Below are 19,191 nucleotides of genomic sequence, written 5' to 3' on the forward strand. Positions count from 1 at the left end.
CAACTAGGAAAGGTGAGCGATGCTGAGGATCAAGGATCAGGGGGTGGGGAGTGAGAGAGAGTGGTAGAAAGATAAAATTAAAGAGATAAAATAAGAGCGTCTTAGTGAGAGTGAGAGAGTAAGGAGAGGCCACTTTCTTCGACGATGCTATTGTTTGATCACTTCAAACTGTCAGGATTGGTTGATTGAGAAGCATTCATGAGGAATGCTGACGGTTGAGAGAAGGGAAGGCGGAGTCTACACTGGACGGTTACTTGTTGCAGCTTGTTGTCGGCTTCGGTTCCTTGCCACTTGTTGATTCAACTCATCATACTCTATTGAGTGAGCAATTTCTATTTGTGTGATTGTACCAATATTTTTGATAGATTGCAATTCGATTAAACGAGTTTTATGGAATCTTTGCAATGATCCACTCCCACATTTCATATGGAGTTGAAATATACGGAGAACAAGCATCTCAAACTTAAATAAAATACTCCTATTACAAAAAGAAGCAGTAAGAATAATTATAAATCTTGATAGAGAGCGATCATGCAAGCCATTCTTCAGTAAGTTAAAGTTCATTACGGTGTACAGCCTGTACATTTATAGGACAATATTATATATAAAAACTAACGAATCTAGATTCCCACGGCAAGTAGATATACATAATTACAACACAAGAAATAAAAATAATTTTACAATAAAGAAACACAATAAGGAAAAATATAAACAAAGTCCAACGTACATGGGAATAAAATTTATTGGTTGTCTCCCAGGTTGCATAAGACATGAACCTGATAGATCAAAAATTTAAGGAATTGCTGAGAGCATATTGAATTTCTACAGTATAGACGAGTTTACTGTAAAAAAATTAATTTCATACAGTCACTAATTTCTTTTTAGCTTTAAGTTAGTTTTTAGTTTTTTGACTTTTTCATGTACATTTTCATGTATGTTTTGGAAAGAAATAAATGATTGATTGATTTGATTGATGGTATTTGGAATATGAAAAATTCATGATGCAGCATTGGTTATTTTTTGAACCAGGTCTTATCTCTGGGATAACATGCTGAAGGACCTTGAAATGGATGTACCAGATTCATTTATTGAATAGCAGCTGATTATACAAAGATTCTCCTATTCAGAGTTGTTAATTTTAATATATACAGTCAATTTTATTTGTTAATTTTAATATATACAGTCATATACGAAGACACAAAGAACAATAAATACATTAATTACACAATTTTTCTAATAAGGCTACACATATTTTATATCCCATCACACATATTCTAGCCTATTTATACTTGTTCTATACATAGTTAGATATGTATAAAAATTTAATTATAATAAAAAACTCACGACACCATCCTCTGTTCATGAAAAATTAAACTATTTATAATTTATATTTCATTATCTGCATTTCCAATATTGTAATTATAAGTAAGAATAATATGAAGTGAGAATCCTGCAGGAGTTTTCACTTCCCAGTTGAAATTATAGACAGGAATTCTTCCCCTACAAACGGACCAATACAGGTAATCTATGGGGGAAGATTTATTTCCAGATAATATGTATTGAATTGTAATGTAAATGTTCTATTCATGTATTTTGTTGATAGAAATTGAATTGAATTGTAGATTCTATTAAAAATTCAATTAGGCTACCTACATTTGAATTTCTTTCTTAATATTGTCATCACTGTGCTGTGTCTTTGTATTATCGAACCCAGCTTGGTCTTTCTAATATTTTCATAATACATGTGCTACTGACAAGTCGCAATGTACAGAGTACAGTGTTTAACCCGCCTTACACAGATACAAGCCACGACTGAACAGACTCTCGCACGCACACTTACTGGCAATGCCGTCGCCGGGTCAAGGAAAAGTTAGTCTTGAAGAAAGACAGAAGACGTAACACAAAGGCAGAAGAGTCTTATGCTATCTTATTATCATCCTCCGATCTGCTCAGTGATCACAACTTAAATATTCTAATTTGTTTCATGGCATGTCGGCATCTTACAACTTTCTGTTAGGAATGATTATGGATATAGGAATAATATGGATATAGAAAGAATTATGGATATCCTATAGTTTTTACAGTACATGAGGATCCATCCACAAAAAGAGCATTGATTTGTTTGCTCTTCATCCATATTGTCACGACTAGCTCAATATTTCCTTGGAAAATCATGATTATGGAGAGGAAAATGGAAATTAAAAAAGAAAAACTAGCCTCACCAAACACATTAGTGGAAATCTTGGAAAATCTTTATCAATAACGCAATTCCGAAAGAAATTAATTATCATTCTATAAAAACAAACTATCTGGATTATTATTTGAGAGCTTAATTATATTTTACTAATTTATTTTAGCAAATATTCAAAGTAAAGTAGTTCAAGGTAGAGGAAGCCTAACCTCCAACACTTGCATACCACTACGGAAAAGTAATTAATCATTGTAAAACTTCTATTTCTATATTAACAGAAGTTGCAGAGCACTATTTTGTAATGAGATCAAGCTCATAAATCTCACTTTTTAACATATTAAATATATTAAATTGATCTGAAAAACTTTGAAGACCACGTGGAAAAATCACAATTTTCAAACACTTATATTTCTAAAAATACAGAAATTCTTACAAAACAAATTACCACACATGAAAGAAGGAATTTTGATGTACATTACCTGTAAATTTCAAATTCCTGAGCTCCAAAAAAGTGTATTTGTAGTTTTTTGTGTTCGAGACATGTTGAGTGGAGCTTGACTCAAGCAGCCTGCACATCCTTTTGTTTAAATAAAATAAGAATCTACTCTCTGTTAGTTTCTGTGGGAATAGTTTAATCTAACTTAAAATTTGAAATAGTGAACTGAATTATTGTGATGGAGATTCAAAACTTAAAATGTTTATGAACTCCAAAAGTTAGTCAAAATGGCGGCACACTATAAATACCTGTGGAGACGTCAGCTCGAGACAGTCAGCAGCCAAATTTCTGAATCTCCAGACCATTCATGTTATAAGTGTTTTCTGTGTGCCAATGTAGTCAATAGCCAAGATAATTTTTGAATTCACTCTAGGTAGCTCACAGTTTATTATTTAAATTTTCAAGTTATTATAGACCGGATTAGGAGTGCTTGTTAATTTGTTGAATAACTGTTGCCCTGTCATAAATCGCACTGAAGCTGCCCGAAAAACTTTGCAGTGTGCTTGGGCTGAGAGGCGAGACGGACAACGGACAACGAGCGCATCAAACAACGGTGAAGAGGACCGCTGCGTGCTGAACCACGGACGGAGCCTACACGGGGACCAGGACGACGCTGCATGACTGGACCAACTCCGCCGCTGAGGGCATCACCGACAACCACGGCCAAAAGACGACCTCTATGCTGAACCCGATCGCTCAAACAAACCAGGTCATATTGATAAAATATCCATAGTAAATTGAGAAATTCATAAGAACACCCTTGGAAAGAACATTCAATTAATTTCATGAAGGCTTGAAAGTGCAATAAATTATCAAACTTATTCAAAACATCCACACCCTGATTATAAAATTGAATTAAAACGTTGATCAGAATCTCTAAAAGGAATTTTTTATTTCATAGATTATAAGTGACTCTATGAGAGGCTATCTTCTTGGCTCGAAAATTCTTCATCTATGACCTACAAACGTGGGCCATTTCTGACAATATGAAGAAAGAAAATTAATTTCTTGTCAGTTTAAACTTTTTCCCAGAAATAATGCCATTATAGGCCTCCTAGACATCCCACAAATCCCAGGATATTTTATAGAAGGTACAGAAACATAATGAAAGATAACGTCTATAGAAAATAGACGTTATGTGCTTAATGGCGTTAGTATATATCACGACTAGCCGTCAGGCTCGCTTCGCTCGCCATATCCGTCTAGCCAGGGGACTCTGCCCCCTGGACCCCCGACTGGATCATCCAAGAATGAGATCAGCAGGCTCACTTCGCTCGCCTGCATTTTTTATTTGAGCATTTTTATCATATGTTAGAACAATCCAGTCGGGGGTCCAGACTAAACGTCTGGCTAAACGGATATGGCGAGCGAAGCGAGCCTGACGGCTAGTAATATAATATTCCCAGGATTGAAGTAGCAGTGCCCAATCAATTTTTCCGCGATAAATGCATTTAAATCTTCAACTTGGTGCTAACCTAACAAAGTCAACTCAACTTGATGCCAACCTGACAAAATTATTAATTTAGTTGCCAGTTAACAACTGTTTCGAAGAGGTACTCTATCTAGATTATAGTTCTATAGTAACGTATGATATGGAAATTTCAATTATAATTAAGAGATTGGAAGAAGAAGAATATACATGCTAAAAGACGAACTTTAAACCCTTAGAAACAAACCTTAGAGTTAAAATATTGCTAAAAAATTTCTTAGTGCGCCTCTAAAGGGCCAACTGAACATACCTAACAAATTTGAACGTTTTTGGTCCGGTAGATTTTTAGTTATGCGAGTGAGTGAGTGAGTGAGTGAGTGAGTCAGTCAGTCAGTCAGTGAGTGAGTGCCATTTCGCTTTTATATTTATATATAGATAATGTTTGTTTTCTCCTGTGTGGATTAATTTTAAATAATCCAACAGCTGTTTATCTTTCGAACCTAAAAAAAAATTACCCACCTTTGAGCGTAGCTGACAATAATATTATTAAATATCAAAAGTTACGCTTTGAGTTTTCTAAATATTAAACTTTCATCTAGTTTATAGAATGGAGAAGAATTCACATCCAATTAATGATGTTTTAAAACCCTCCAATGAACTGAAAACTCCTGAAAATACTCAACAAGATATAATCAGAATCTCAATAAATCGCATTGGAAATTTCGTGAGTTAAAATTCGTTTTTCAATACCGTACTATTATTTCCACTTATCTTTGAAATAAATTTCCATAACTCTATTTGGATAAAATACACTTTAACTTCCTTGTGGATAAAGAGTTTAACTTTATTTATTATATATCAATAATTGATAAATATTAAAAATTGTTGAATTGAATTATTCAACTTCTATCATAATAACAGTATTACCTTACTGTTTTGAAAATATTTAGTACCTAATGTTGTGGTAGCTATCCGATATCCATATATTGAATAAAAAAACTTATTTGCTACAGCCATATTGAAAAACTTTGAAAACTGCAATCAGTTCTTGCATCATTATCAATTTCTAGTAAACCACTTACTATAATATTTGCAACATTAAATATTGATAATAATGTAACAACAAAAAGTACGAGTTTTTAAAATGAATCAGTTAACAATATTATACAATATCATTTCAAATCTTATTAGTCCTTATATAATTATATTTGGACAGATTTTATTTCTACACCAAATGAACTTCTCACTAATATATTTTTTCAAATATTACATAATATATCACCTTCAAATAAAATGTATTACCTATTGAATTTAAATTAGGTAATAAATTTACTAGAAGCTACAAATTAAATTTGATAAAATTAATCTATTATATTTAATAATATTATTAAATAATTTAAACTATTATTTAAATAGTAAATAATATAAATTTACTATTTAATTTAAATAAATTTGTTCATCTCGATGTTCGCCCTTTGTTTCAGAGAAGCATCACTTGTCATATATGTAATATTGATTGATTTTGAAACTTCTTTTAACTATTCCATAAGTTCACCTAATAAATAAACAATTTAAAAAATATTATAAATTATTGTTATTCAGAACAATAAAGCTCAAAGGTATACCATCTGTATGAGAAACTAAATAAATGAATTCAAAACAAAAGCTTTAAAAAGCATTAACTAAATTTACATTAATTTAGAAAGAGTTAATTTTCACATTTGAATTTCATACGGTACCTGTTCCACTGAAACCTATAAATTTGATTATGATTTCATCCAAATAGACTTTTCTAATAAACTGGATGTTTTTTAATGTTTTAGAAAAATTTTAGCCTTCCATTCAACGCACAAATCAGACTTGATTGGATGAATCAGCGATTTGAAAGTGAGAAATTCTCTGTTGAAACAGAAGGAGATGTTGATTTGAGTTTCAATGTAGTCATCCAATCTTCCATCAGCAAAAATGCACTCCATCAACAGTTTCTCGATAATCCTGTGTATAGTAAGTGAAATCTTCCTAGATGACAAATGCCATCTTTTTGAATTAAATCTCCATAATTCAGTGATTGTTCTCTTTCAACAGGTAACTTCATGAGATTCAAAGCAATCCACTCGATAAGAACAAGTAATCGTTTACAGTATTTAGTTTATAGCCCAGTCAACAAAGTGTTATAGAGGAAAAAGTTTGGAAGACAATTTTTGACCCGCAGTTGTGGGTGGGGACTTTTGATATGTTTACCTCCTTACTACCCTAATCAGAACTGCGGGGTCAAAAATATTGTCTTCCAAATTTTTCCCTCTATACCCTTTTTAGAGCATCCATTGCCTGGACTATTACTGATATTCATTTATTTATCACATTAAGGCACAACAGGCTCATGCCCAAAACTGTCCCATTTCCAATTTATACTATACTGTCCAAATCAAAATGTTGGTTATGTCACTTTCACTTTTCAAAATACAATTGTAGGAAATGTAACCAAGTTTATCAAGGATGAAGTGAATAATTATTATCAGTAAAATGGTGAATGCTATTCCTAATCCAAGCTAACTCTATTTGAGTTTCTTCAATTTGTTGTGTATTTGTCTATGGGGGCTCCTGATACATCTTTCGAAAGATGTGATTACTTGATAATATTGGATCAAAAATGAAATCTAATATTGCTATCAACTATCTTAACTACTGTAAAATAAGATTGATCACTGAGAGAACAGCTAGAAGGTAATATTTGCAGTCTTCAGGAAAGTATTTCTGGTAATGAGTTTCGATTTTATATTTTTTTATGTTTTTTTATGAGGACAGGCTGATATTTTAAAGCGAATCTCAACATAGTGTGCACATTCTATAGTCAGCGTTGGTTGAATGAGAAGTTATGGTATTATTTATGAGGGATACTGACAGTTGAAACTGATTTTTGCAGTTGTGGTGTTGGGTCTACCTCCAAGTCTCACCTCCACATCGAAGAAAAGTAAAAGATCGACCGCTGGAACAAAATCAGCTGGAAAAAAGAGATCAGCTATTCCAACAGAGACAGTCATTGGAGGATCCTGTCTTGATGTTCTTCCCATTCTAATGGGTGAGTTTTTAAATCCATTCAGAATGTTTAGATCCATTCCGAATCTATAATGGGATATTGGTATTGTATCACTATTACAATTATCTTGGTATTGAGAATAATTACACTTTATCAATTTTTTTCCAGGACTATAGTTCCATGTTCAAATCAACACTAACAAATGAGGCTATGAGGGGTATTTACGATCTTTGAGTTCTCTTCCATTCATTTTACTCTGATATTGTGTTGACAGGAAGAATAATATTATTTGATATCCTTCTCAGAGACTCGACAATTTTTTGTTTGAAAACCGCTGATCTATGTAGTTACCGTAACTACATTACAATATTATATTATCTAAATTCAGATTGCATGCAATCCTCATTCGGGTTAATAATAATCTTTCATTTATTTTGTAAAATTCGTTGAATAATCAGAAATAAGCTTTATATTGTCATTTACTGTCAATTAGTGTATAAGCCAGCATATGTTGTAACTAATATGAATAAAGAACTCTAATCTTATTCTCTGAGATCTATTTAATAATCTATTTATGGAAAAATGTATGATAATTATCGACAGTTCAAAAGAATCATAAAGAAACACTTCAATAGGGCTAGATACACAGTACTGGGTTTCCAGAGCTTAGATTCAACCATAGATGAAGGATAAGTAAGTCTATATTTCTTGTCTCTGATTCAACCCAGTCACCATAGTTCTTGCGAAATTAAAATTATATAGAAAGAATATAATATAGAAATGAGTGATCAAATCAATTATTGATTTTGGAGAATAACAAATTCTGGAAAATATATAGTGATCATTTAATATTATTGTTGTGAAATAATTATTGTATAACAAAAATAATACTAGTAAAGAGAAAAATATATAATAATTGTAAAGAGAGAATCATATGAAAATGACTGATCAAAGTAATGATTGATTTTCGAAAATTACAAATTCAGGAATATTATCTATCAAAAAGAGAATGCCAACAGAACGTGGTGTTCCCAAGCGGTCAACCATCCAAGTACTGACCACGCCCGACGTTGCTTAACTTCGGTGATCGGACGAGAACCGGTGTATTCAACGTGGTATGGCCGTTGGCGAATGGTGTTGCTTCTGAACCACATCCTGATTTTCAAAAATTGTATACCAAATATTATTAAATTGATAAATCCAATAATATTAATAACTAGCTGGCCCGGCGAACTTCGTACCGCCAAATACAGTACGGTAGTTGTTAATGTATCTCATGACAAACTTCAGTTGAATGCACACCTGAGGAGGCGCGATGCAGCATTTTGCATCCAGTTGCTTCTTGCTTATTGGTTTGAATGGAAGAACTCACACACACTGAATCGAGCATGGTGTTGAACGGTGTGTTAAGTGTTATCTTACAAGTTGTTATCTTGTAAGATCAACATTTTGTATCACCAAGCCGCGCCTCCTCAGGTGTGCTTAGCCTTAGCTTAATCTGATTCACTATATTTTTATGAAAATTATCCAACAATCAGTATTTACATTTGAATCTCAATATGGTCTTCCTATGTGCTTAGTTAGTTGTGCAGCAGTTTGTATTTTTAGTTATAGTTGAATACAGCTTGCTGGGAATTGAAAGGTATATCTCCTTGCTGCTGATTTTCCCGTGCATATTCTAAATTCACAGCATTTCGAGTTCTACGACCCAAGTTTAGATGTCGTTCGTACCGCGGCATTATTAAGAATTAAAATTTCGTTAATCAGTAGAAAGAAAATTTAAAAACAGATCTACCGACGGATGCTGGATGACGCAATGATTATAACAGCTGATTTTTATTTCTGTGTGTGGCCAGTTCACAAATCTTCTCCCATAAGGATTACATGCAAACTTTGAAGAACCGTAGGAAAGAGCCCTTTTAAGACGGATTATAAATTCCATAGGCCATAAACCTGGTCCTGGACATAACGAACAATACTAAGAAAAAATCATCAAATTCGGTGCACACATAGAAACGTTATTGAATGTCAAAATTTGAGGCTCGATTTTTATTTATATAGATATTTTAATTGAAAGGATTAAAAAAGCTAAAACGTTATGTGTAGTGAGGAATAATTTGATCATTGTTTTATTTCATATATTGACACTATAATCAAAGCGCAAAAATATGTACTGTAGGCCTATAATATAGACTAGGAAACTCCATATATTTTAAAAAATGTAACATATTTTTATTGTCATGAATTATGTGGGCATGGGCCCACATTTCAGGATATGTGTTAACCTGTTGCCATACGGATATTTGGTGGACCTTTTCAAGAGATAAATTTATAGATTGAATAGATAATTATCCAACATTTTGGACTATCATTTTACATAGCAAACAATAAATCTGTGGTGCAATTCACCATTCAAAATTATGTGGCATATGGGCTTAATTTCAGGACTTGTTTAATTAACCTTGTCATACGACCATTGAGAGCCTATTCAAGAGATGAATTCATAGATTGAATTAATATTCAACATTTGGTACAATACATATAGCAAAAATAATAGATATGCAGTGCGATTCATCATTCATAGATTGAATTAATATTCAACATTTGGTACTATACATATAGCAAAAATAATAGATATGCAGTGCGATTCACCTTTCACTTCTAGTTCTATCTGGTGGCACTCCTTACAAATTACATTAACGGCTTCTATTCAAATATAATACTGGTGCACATTTTGAGGTGAATCAGTACTAGGCTATTTATGAGTTTTTGAAAAATGCATATGCCGAATAATTGATATATTCAATTCACAGGATCCGATTCACTAGAAAAAGTTCTCCCTCTACAGAGTGAGAGGCAACTTTTTGGTTCAGAAATAGTATCGTGGCCAAATCTACCATACATCAATTTGACGGTACAACCATTGTTGGATTTCAATTCGGAAGAATACAGTTTGCCTGGAAATTATATGACAATCGGCTTGGAAGCAATTTACAATATGAAATGTTCATCCGGGTCGGTAGTGGGAGGGCTAGCTCTACCAATTTTTCAAAATAATGAGGTGAGCTTTCTAATTATAAAATAGTCTATCGAGATATATGCACGGGTAATATATTCACTATAATTTGTCAGCCCTTCTTACTGAAGAAAAATTGCAACATCAAATTCTATCTATTTAATCAATTTTTCTTATTCATTCCATAATACATCAGTCAAATATATAATCGGAAAAAGAATTTCCCTTTCCGAATTTTGATAGAAATATGTCTAAAACGTAGATTATTTTACCCTCTCGGACAGTATGAAGTGAATCTCACTAGGCCTATGAAAAAGTTGGTGAATTCTAAGTAATTTCATTGTAATAATAATTCATGAATCAGTACTTTGAATTATTATAAACGTAAATGCCTAGTAAGCAACATCTTTTTATTAGACTTGTCAATAATACTATTGGAATAGGAAATATTCAAATATAAATTTAAAATGGTCTTTAGTACGACTAAATGGGCTTTCAATAGTTGGTTGAATATTGAAGTTTGTGTAGTACCTGATGGGGACACCATAGTGTATTTATGGAAACTGAGTTTTTCAGTAGTGGGAATAATAATGATTATAAATAAAATTCAATCAATGTTTGATAAAGTAACTCAATGAGTAATATTCCACTCCCATTATTTAAAAGATTTTTTATTTGCATAAAGTTACCACTTTTTATAAAACAAAATTAATCATAGTAGTGAACATTGATTGAAAATTACTATTTTATATTTTGGACTTGCCCCTGTTCATTCCAATTTTATTTTATTGTTTTAGAAACTTGTCTCCGATGAATTCTGAGGTATTTGGTTACATGTTAACAGAATCTATATTCTTTGTGAGTAGACTTGGTATTTTTAAATTGTGAGCTCATATTCCAATTCATAGAATATGATCCCTATTTTGTTGAAATATCTTCTAATATTTTCTGAATACATTGATTTATTTATAATTTTTACAAAGTAGCACTGATTGGGAGAGAAAAACTAAGGATACTCCTTGTACCATTTTCCCCCCAAATTTAGATAACATTTTAAAAGTCCAAGATAGGGTAATGGTTTCACTTTTCCAAAATTTAGTCCATTTTCACTAAAAAAACAACGAGAACTAAGAGTTTTAAATTTTGATGGTTAAAAACAGAATAAAAAACAAAAATATCAAATTCAAATCACCATTAATTGGAACATTTCTAATCTAATTTGTAATTTTTCTACTGCTTTAGGCACAGCATGAAAATTTCCTGTACCAATCGATGAAATGGGTTGACCGACCAAATGAAGGAAGGAAATTCAAATGGGCCAATATGGTTCCCTCTGTAGAAGGGTGCGCCGCTAACTCGGAATACGAGTGAGTATATTATAAAAATAATACAGAATAACAATAACTTGAATAATGAAATATAAGGTAAAATACACATTGAAGTGCAAAATACAGCTGAAAACTAATAATACATTGAATAAAGAACTGCAATTCAATTTGATTTGTAGTTATGGGTTTTCCCACGAATTATTTCGATTCTCATTTGCTATTATTTCTCTTATTATACTATATTTGAATGAATATAAATGAATGCTTATATATTGTCATAGAAAAGCGTCATAATCATGAAAAAAGGATCACTTTTTATTCCATGTTCCATAGTCATCAAATATAATTGTCTTTTTTGATGTCATTATCATATAGCCGAAACATGTTGTGAGTAAACAATTTTAAAAAGGATACTTGAATTTCTAGTTTTATTTATCATCAAATATAATGTATGATGGTCGTAACACAGGTCTAATAGGGAATCAAATATTCGATTAAGGTTGGTAAAATATATATATTTTGATTTATGATGATTGATATGACTGTGTAATGATAGGGCCCTGTGTATAGTGATGCCCTTACCTGATACTCCACCTTCCATTTTGAAGTTTCTCAAATCAAAATTCACACTAGAATCAGAGATGTGGTATTTCTTGATATCAAGGTGAAATGAAACTGACAACAGATCTTCAATTCCACCTTGATACTGAAATTATTACAATGATTCTGATTGAACTTCAATTTATTTACTGAAAAAACTTCACTTGTTCTTCAAGGATATTTGAAGATACTGGCGACATTTCGAATGTCATGGATATCAGTGAAAACGAGTTGCAGAAAATTGGTATAGCGCCGCGCTTAGAATGGAACAGAGTCCATAGATGCTTGCTGAGTCCATACTGTCAACAGTATGTGCAGAACCAAATTGCAAGGTATATAATATTTGCCAGTATTATCTATTTCCAGAAGATGAAACACTTGAGTGATAATGATAACAATGGAGTAATAGTATGCCAATAGTATTAGTAATAAAGAAGCCTACTATAATGTTTATTATGGAGAACTATAACTGAAAATTTCCAACAATATTATTAAAAGTTTGGTAAGAGTAATTTTTGTTGTGGAATTTCAACGAAATCCAAAGAAATTGTTTCATATTTTTATTATAACCCACGGGTTTAGCAGGACCCAACAATGTAAAAATATTTCTCCAATAAAATTGATTGATTGATTGACTTTGAATAGATTTTTCACTATTCACACAATTGTATCATCTAAGGAATGTGAAGCGATTTTCATAAAATATATTATCGTTGAAAACTTGGAAAAGCTCAAATCTTATAGTTGCAAATCCTGTATGCAAGATTACAAAATTGTACATATAAAATATAATATATAAAAAAATGCCAACAGCACGTGGTGTTCCCAAGCGGTCACCCATCCAAGTACTGACCACGCCCGACGTTGCTTAACTTCGGTGATCGGACGAGAACCGGTGTATTCAACGTGGTATGGCCGTTGGCGAGGAGAGTTGCTTTCAAACCTCCCCCTGCCTGTAAATTCTACCTAAAGCTGAATAAATTTATGAGCTTATGAACTATAATGAACATGTTGCATAATGAAGGGTATCATTATTATGCTATAGTGAGGTCCACGTTATAATGAGAGTATTTGATCAACTTTGGTTTTGCTATCCTTAATCTTTCGACAAAGCCGGTGGTACGTACTAGGTATCCTTTTCTAGGTCCACAACGGTGCCAATTATGTTTTTGACAGTGTAAAAATATGATTAATTAATGCAGAGAATCGGCATCGCTATTCTTCTATCTTTATTCACTGTCATTATAACGTGGACCTCACTATAGAGCTCGAAGCATAATAAGGAGGCTGTAAGCATAAATGCACTAATAAACTCATGATCTGAGATTGAATTGAATAATTATTATTAAAAGTATAAGTTGATGATGATATTCCTCTATTGAATAAATTAATGCCTCATTCATGAAAAAGTGGGACAAGGGTCATTAGTCAAGTTTCCTTAAATTTAAGTTTTCTTAAATCCCACTTAATTTTAATTATAATTTTCTTGATTCAATAATTTCGAATACGTTTTTTATCAATGGGAGCAACAGTTAAAAACTCATTTTGCTTTCTTTGCACAATACAATTTTCAAAATTAAATTATAAATGCAAGTTGGTGATAATTTGGTGATTTCTTCACAAAAAAATCATCTAGTTTCTTCAAAAGAGAATTTTTGCTATGAAACGAGAAGCAGAGCTACAATATTATTAAAAGTATGCTATTCATGTTTATTTCTCTAAATCATAGGACAAAAAGGAGCTAGGTAGGCCACCCGTATTACACATTATAGACATTAACCCTTCCAAACCCATGATAGCAAGTTTGTAATTAAATAATTAATGAATTTTAAATAATAATTGATAATTTTTTCAATTTGAAGGGGCACATTCACTACATCTTGTCAGCATTGGGTGAATAGGAAGAATAATTCTTTCTAAGATCAATAATTATTGATTTACTCTACATAAAAGCTGACAGATTCAAGAACGTCTTACTGTATGTTGTATTCTAGTTTTAAAGCATCATATCTCGCCAACGGCCATACCACGTTGAATACACCGGTTCTCGTCCGATCACCGAAGTTAAGCAACGTCGGGCGTGGTCAGTACTTGGATGGGTGACCGCTTGGGAACACCACGTGCTGTTGGCATTTTTTTATATTTTTCATTTTCTAGTTCCTTTTTGATAAACGTTTCTCAATATTAAATCATTGAAAAATGTACATATTATTCGATAAGCCATGCTTCTCTATCTCAATTTATTATTGTTTATCGTTTCCAAGATTTATTGGAGATTCCTGATTTTTCAATATATTAAGTCATAATTATGCATAATGATTTATTAATCGTAGCTATAATAATATTTTTTAATGTACTTTTACAGGTATAAAACTGTACCAGTGGAATTCATGCTGACAAGTGATGAGATGAATTTGAAATTGAAGAATAGATCCAAAGAAACTGTGGATATCCACAAGGAGCATCTGGTGGCTTATGCTGATTTATCAAGACTCATGTTTCCAGGAGGTAAGATCCTGATAGTGAGATTTACTTTGAACCGTCAGCATTCCTTATAATAAATTATATAAATATGTTTCTCGATTTATTCCGAGCTGCCGAATAGAATGTGGCTATAGTGAGGTCCACGTTATAATGACAGTGGATAAAGATAGAAGAATAGCGATGCTGATTCTCTGCATTGATTAATCATATTTCTACACTGTCAAAAACATAATTGGCACCGTTGTGGACCTAGAAAAGGATAGTAACTCCGGCTTTGTCGAATGTTAGACAAGGATAGCAAAACCAAAGTTGATCAAATACTGTCATTATAACGTGGACCTTACTATAGGAAGGCAACATACCAACGACACTTCAACCACCTAGCACCAAAACTCTACAATTTAATTGCTGAACACATCAAGATAATGGAAAACTCAAGAAAATTTTAATGCGCCGTTAAGAATTGGATCACAACAACTGGAAGACATAATTTATAGAAAACATAATTTCGAACAATATGTGTGCTCACTTACAATGTATTTGCACCCCACTCTAAATTTAATTGTATTACTACTACACCTGCTCTAGAAAATGGGTTTCCCATAGTTGAGTAGGTTAATTTCAGAAAAATGCAATTTATATATTTGTAGTAAATTAAAAATATTGTATTTTTCAATATTATGTACATTTTATTGATTGGATTGCTTATTTGAATATTAATGGAAATAAATTTTTTTATTATTATTATATCTGATATATCACTATAAATAAATGATATATATCTGATTTTTATTCGACTTGAAGCTAGAAGTGAATTCTACCTGCTCTAAACAAGTGAAATAAATAAGTCTATTTTACTATCTAATACTAGTCTATTCAGTGATGGATATTATGAGGTAAAATAAAAAAACCGAATTAATTATTGTATTGGAAGAAAATTATCAGTAAGACTGATATTGTGCTTGATAATGACTATATTATTTGGATAGAGCCCACATATATCATATGATCAACTAACTCTTATTATTATTATATTTCAGTAGTTATGTTATCAGTAGATTATAGTAGTTACCTAATTGATCAGTAATTGCCAAACCAAGTGCAATAATTGTGTCCTCTCATTTGGATAATCTAGATTCTAGGATAAGCACTTTTTTCAATCAATTATTTATTTATCAATACAAATATCACAATGATCTAAAATAATATAAATTTTCATAATTTGGAAGAGGAAAACTGAGTTCAGCTTGTACTATTTCTCTTTCAAATTTAAATGGTAGGCTAATGAAGTCCAAAAGATAATATTGATGTCACTCACTCCACATTTCTGGTCCGAGAAAACTCCTTGAGAATTATTTACAAGTGATGTCAATTTAGAATTAAGTATACAATATACTCTCCAATAACGTCATTATTATCTGTATTAAAAATACAGTTTTAATGAAATAATCAAGTATAAGTTATTATATGCGGTTGGTATGATTAATGTATAATGCGAGTTCTATTTTAGTTGCAAGCATCAGATTGGTGACCCAAATTCACACGTTCACTAAGAACAACTTTGTTGAACGATCTGGAGACAGAAGTGCATCTATTTTTGAGACTAAAGTGGCCAAAGAACCATTGTTACCACGCCCTGGAAAAGATGCGAGCCACAAGAAATCCAAAGGAAAGCCGTCTTCAAAAGCTGCTACTGCTAGTAGCAAGGTAACTGATACATCAATCAATCAGTCACTTCATTTATTTCACTAACGAACATAATACAAAATTTCTCATCCGTTGAATATTATCAGAGTGAGATCCATATCTGGTTATGAGTATGAGTTAAATAAGAAGCATCAATACTATTTATGGGGAATACTGGCAGTTCAAAGCTAACCTCACTGTAGAAACAATGTGACTGCTGCCACATTAGAATGAAGGTTTCAAATTGGAAGTTTTCATAATAAGAGAAAATTCTATGTACAACTGCTTCTTATTGATACATTGGATGATTGTTATGTCTTATATCTAATTATCTATTTATTTATTTATTTACAATGCAAATAACACTAATGTAATAACATTGAAAGATAAAATAATAAGCTAGTCCTTGTGCTATTTTTCTTCCAAATTTATAGGTGACAAAGTCCAAGATAAGGTTAGAATTTCACGTGTACAATTTTTATAAAATTTTGGTACAAAAAACATTAGAACTATAAATTTTGAATCTAGATGGCTTAAATTGATGAATTAATTAGAAATATTCCACTCAATTACCACTTGTAACGAATAATATTGAGTTATTTAAGAAATTTGGAACTATTCAAGAAACACAAACTCGTAAACACTGTATATCTATATGTATATGTATCAGTATATTGATTAATAACTTATTGCTGATAATTTGGGAGAGAAATAGTACAATGAGCCGTATCCAAACTAGATATTCTTTCCCGATCTGCATTTCTTTATAAAAATAAAATTAATAAAAAATAGACTCAATTGCACAATAATTCAAGTCTAATTCCACTGTTTGTCTTCAGAATTTTTACTGCTCTCTATAACTGAAAAAGATCGTTACTGAACTTTAGATTGAGTATTTGCTCCCATAATGAAATTTAATTGAAAGTGTCAGCTTACCTGATGAAGAACATCAATAATTCCTATTTGAACAGTTCTGACAGTTCAATGTTGATAAGTAGGTTGCCTTCATTGCCAACTTCTAAATTGGACTGAAATTTTCAGACAACTGAAGCTGAAGAGGTGATCCCTGAAGAGGAGAGTGTCCCTCTTCAAACCAAAGATGGTCTTCCTGTTTTTGTAGTCATGCAAATATCTCTTCATAAACCTCTAATTCCCAAGAAAACTGAAGATGAATTCATATTCGAGTAAGATAAGATTCCAACTCTCCGACACATCAACTTTATTGTAAACTCTTCAAATAATTATTAAGTTGATATAGCTATTAGCTACAGTGGTTTATTGGGAATTTGAAAATCTAGCTTAAAAATCTTTCTTAGTACCGTACCGTAATACTGTAGCCTTTTGTTAGTGGCTATGGATAAAACTTGCTTTAAAATTTAAGAGAATATGGATAGCATCCATCACTATATAAATAGGCATATTTCTCGGATTTCATAGAATTTGTTTCTCAGAGAACAATACAAACAAAAATCAGGAGAGTAGTATTTAGGAAATATGGCTGATTAACAACAATCATATTGTTCTGTTGAATAAGGGATATGTTCAGCACAATCAGATATGATCATGAATAAAGAAGGTAACTATTGTTACATAATAACAAGCTACATAGTTTAATAGTATGGAGATTGATTTTATGAATCTGATACGAATTGAATTGATTGTATTTGATTTGTGCATAACTTATTACACAGTAAATGAGTCAATCAAAACAAGTTTTGAATTCTTCGAGTTGAGGGAGCGTCTTCAAAATTTAATCAGTTCTTTCAAGTACATTTATTTTAAATGAAAAATACTAAGAAATTGTCAAAAACCACAGATTTATTGATACTTAGAAAGACCGGTTTCGGTTATTAATACACCATTGTCAATCTCTGATAAACTGTACATTTATCTTTGGAATAAATAATTTCATATTATAATATCAAAGTATGTTTTTTGTTGTAAATTATTAGGCCTACTAGAGTGAGAACAGTATTTGTGTTTAAACATTATGAAGTGGCTGTTAGATAAGGTACAGCAGAAAATTACATCGAATTATTTTGGTATGGGGCATAAAAATTAGAAATGATTAATTTTTGAATTATAGGTAATATGTATTATAATGATTGTAATTCAAAGTAAGTAGTATATTGACAGTAAATAGCAACTGTTCATTACACTTTCTCTTGAAATGTCAGAATGTAATTTGGTTTATATTATATTTTACTGATTTCCCATATTTCAAACGCCATCTATACATTTTATTCTCTTGTAAATAAATTTCCAATCTTTTTGAATATTAGAGAATGTAATTTATTTTATATTATCTTCTATTGTTTTCTCACTTTCCAAATGCCATCTTTACATTTTATTTTATTGTATTTCAATTTTCAAACTTTTATTCTTTACAGTTTGCAAAGCCTTATACCAAAAAGAGTTGAAAAACCAATAAATATAAAAAATGCTGAAAAGGCTTACAATGACTACTGCTCAGCTATAAAGGAGGCACATAAAATTATTGCAGAATTTTATCGGGTGAATACATATAATTTTTAAAAAGTAATTAAATAATTTTAAAAATTCTAAGTACATATTTCTTTCCTCACAATTACAATTCCCACATTTTCAATTCACATGTTCAGATTATATTTAAAGTTTCTTATTAATTTATTTATCTGATATGATAATTATTTCAAATATCCAATGAGAGCTATATAAATAGAACTAAGGACTTCTGCTACTACAAATATTGATCAAGGAACTAAATAGCAGAAGGAAATTTGAAGAGTGAAACTACCCGAAAATTGAAGTAGCAGAAGTCCTTTAGATCTATTAATATAGCTTCATTGGATATTTGGAATTACTATGTAGTAGTAATATTATTTCAGCAGTTGGTTAAACTGCAATATCTAATAAATAGAGAATCCATCATCATACTTAGAAAA

General features: G+C 31.4%; 1 protein-coding gene and 3 non-coding genes across 4 annotated transcripts; 2 read left to right on the plus strand and 2 right to left on the minus strand.

The window, feature by feature from the left end:
• Positions 1 to 4,615: 4,615 nt before the first annotated feature.
• Positions 4,616 to 18,802, plus strand: LOC111058094 (cilia- and flagella-associated protein 70-like). Its single transcript, XM_039429563.1, has 10 exons — positions 4,616 to 4,840; positions 5,940 to 6,120; positions 7,040 to 7,195; positions 9,967 to 10,214; positions 11,412 to 11,536; positions 12,274 to 12,429; positions 14,463 to 14,605; positions 16,092 to 16,288; positions 17,309 to 17,451; positions 18,658 to 18,802. Exons 1-10 carry the CDS (start codon positions 4,724 to 4,726, stop codon positions 18,800 to 18,802), a joined length of 1,611 nt encoding a protein of 536 aa, XP_039285497.1. The 5' UTR covers positions 4,616 to 4,723.
• On the minus strand, positions 8,164 to 8,282 carry LOC120351716. Its single transcript, XR_005571492.1, has one exon. It is a non-coding gene; the product is annotated as a 5S ribosomal RNA (ribosomal RNA).
• On the minus strand, positions 12,902 to 13,020 carry LOC120351715. Its single transcript, XR_005571491.1, has one exon. It is a non-coding gene; the product is annotated as a 5S ribosomal RNA (ribosomal RNA).
• On the plus strand, positions 14,111 to 14,229 carry LOC120351726. Its single transcript, XR_005571500.1, has one exon. It is a non-coding gene; the product is annotated as a 5S ribosomal RNA (ribosomal RNA).
• Positions 18,803 to 19,191: the final 389 nt, after the last annotated feature.

Source organism: Nilaparvata lugens, chromosome 5 (assembly GCF_014356525.2).
Source record: "Nilaparvata lugens isolate BPH chromosome 5, ASM1435652v1, whole genome shotgun sequence".
Classification (NCBI taxonomy): Eukaryota; Metazoa; Arthropoda; class Insecta; order Hemiptera; family Delphacidae; genus Nilaparvata; species Nilaparvata lugens.

Coding starts and splice junctions, on each gene's coding strand:
- LOC111058094 (XM_039429563.1), top strand. CDS start 4,724: ATGGAGAAGAATTCACATCCAATTAATGATGTTTTAAAACCCTCCAAT. Junction 10,215..11,411: donor CAATTTTTCAAAATAATGAG/GTGAGCTTTCTA, acceptor CTACTGCTTTAG/GCACAGCATGAAAATTTCCT. Junction 14,606..16,091: donor AAGACTCATGTTTCCAGGAG/GTAAGATCCTGA, acceptor GTTCTATTTTAG/TTGCAAGCATCAGATTGGTG.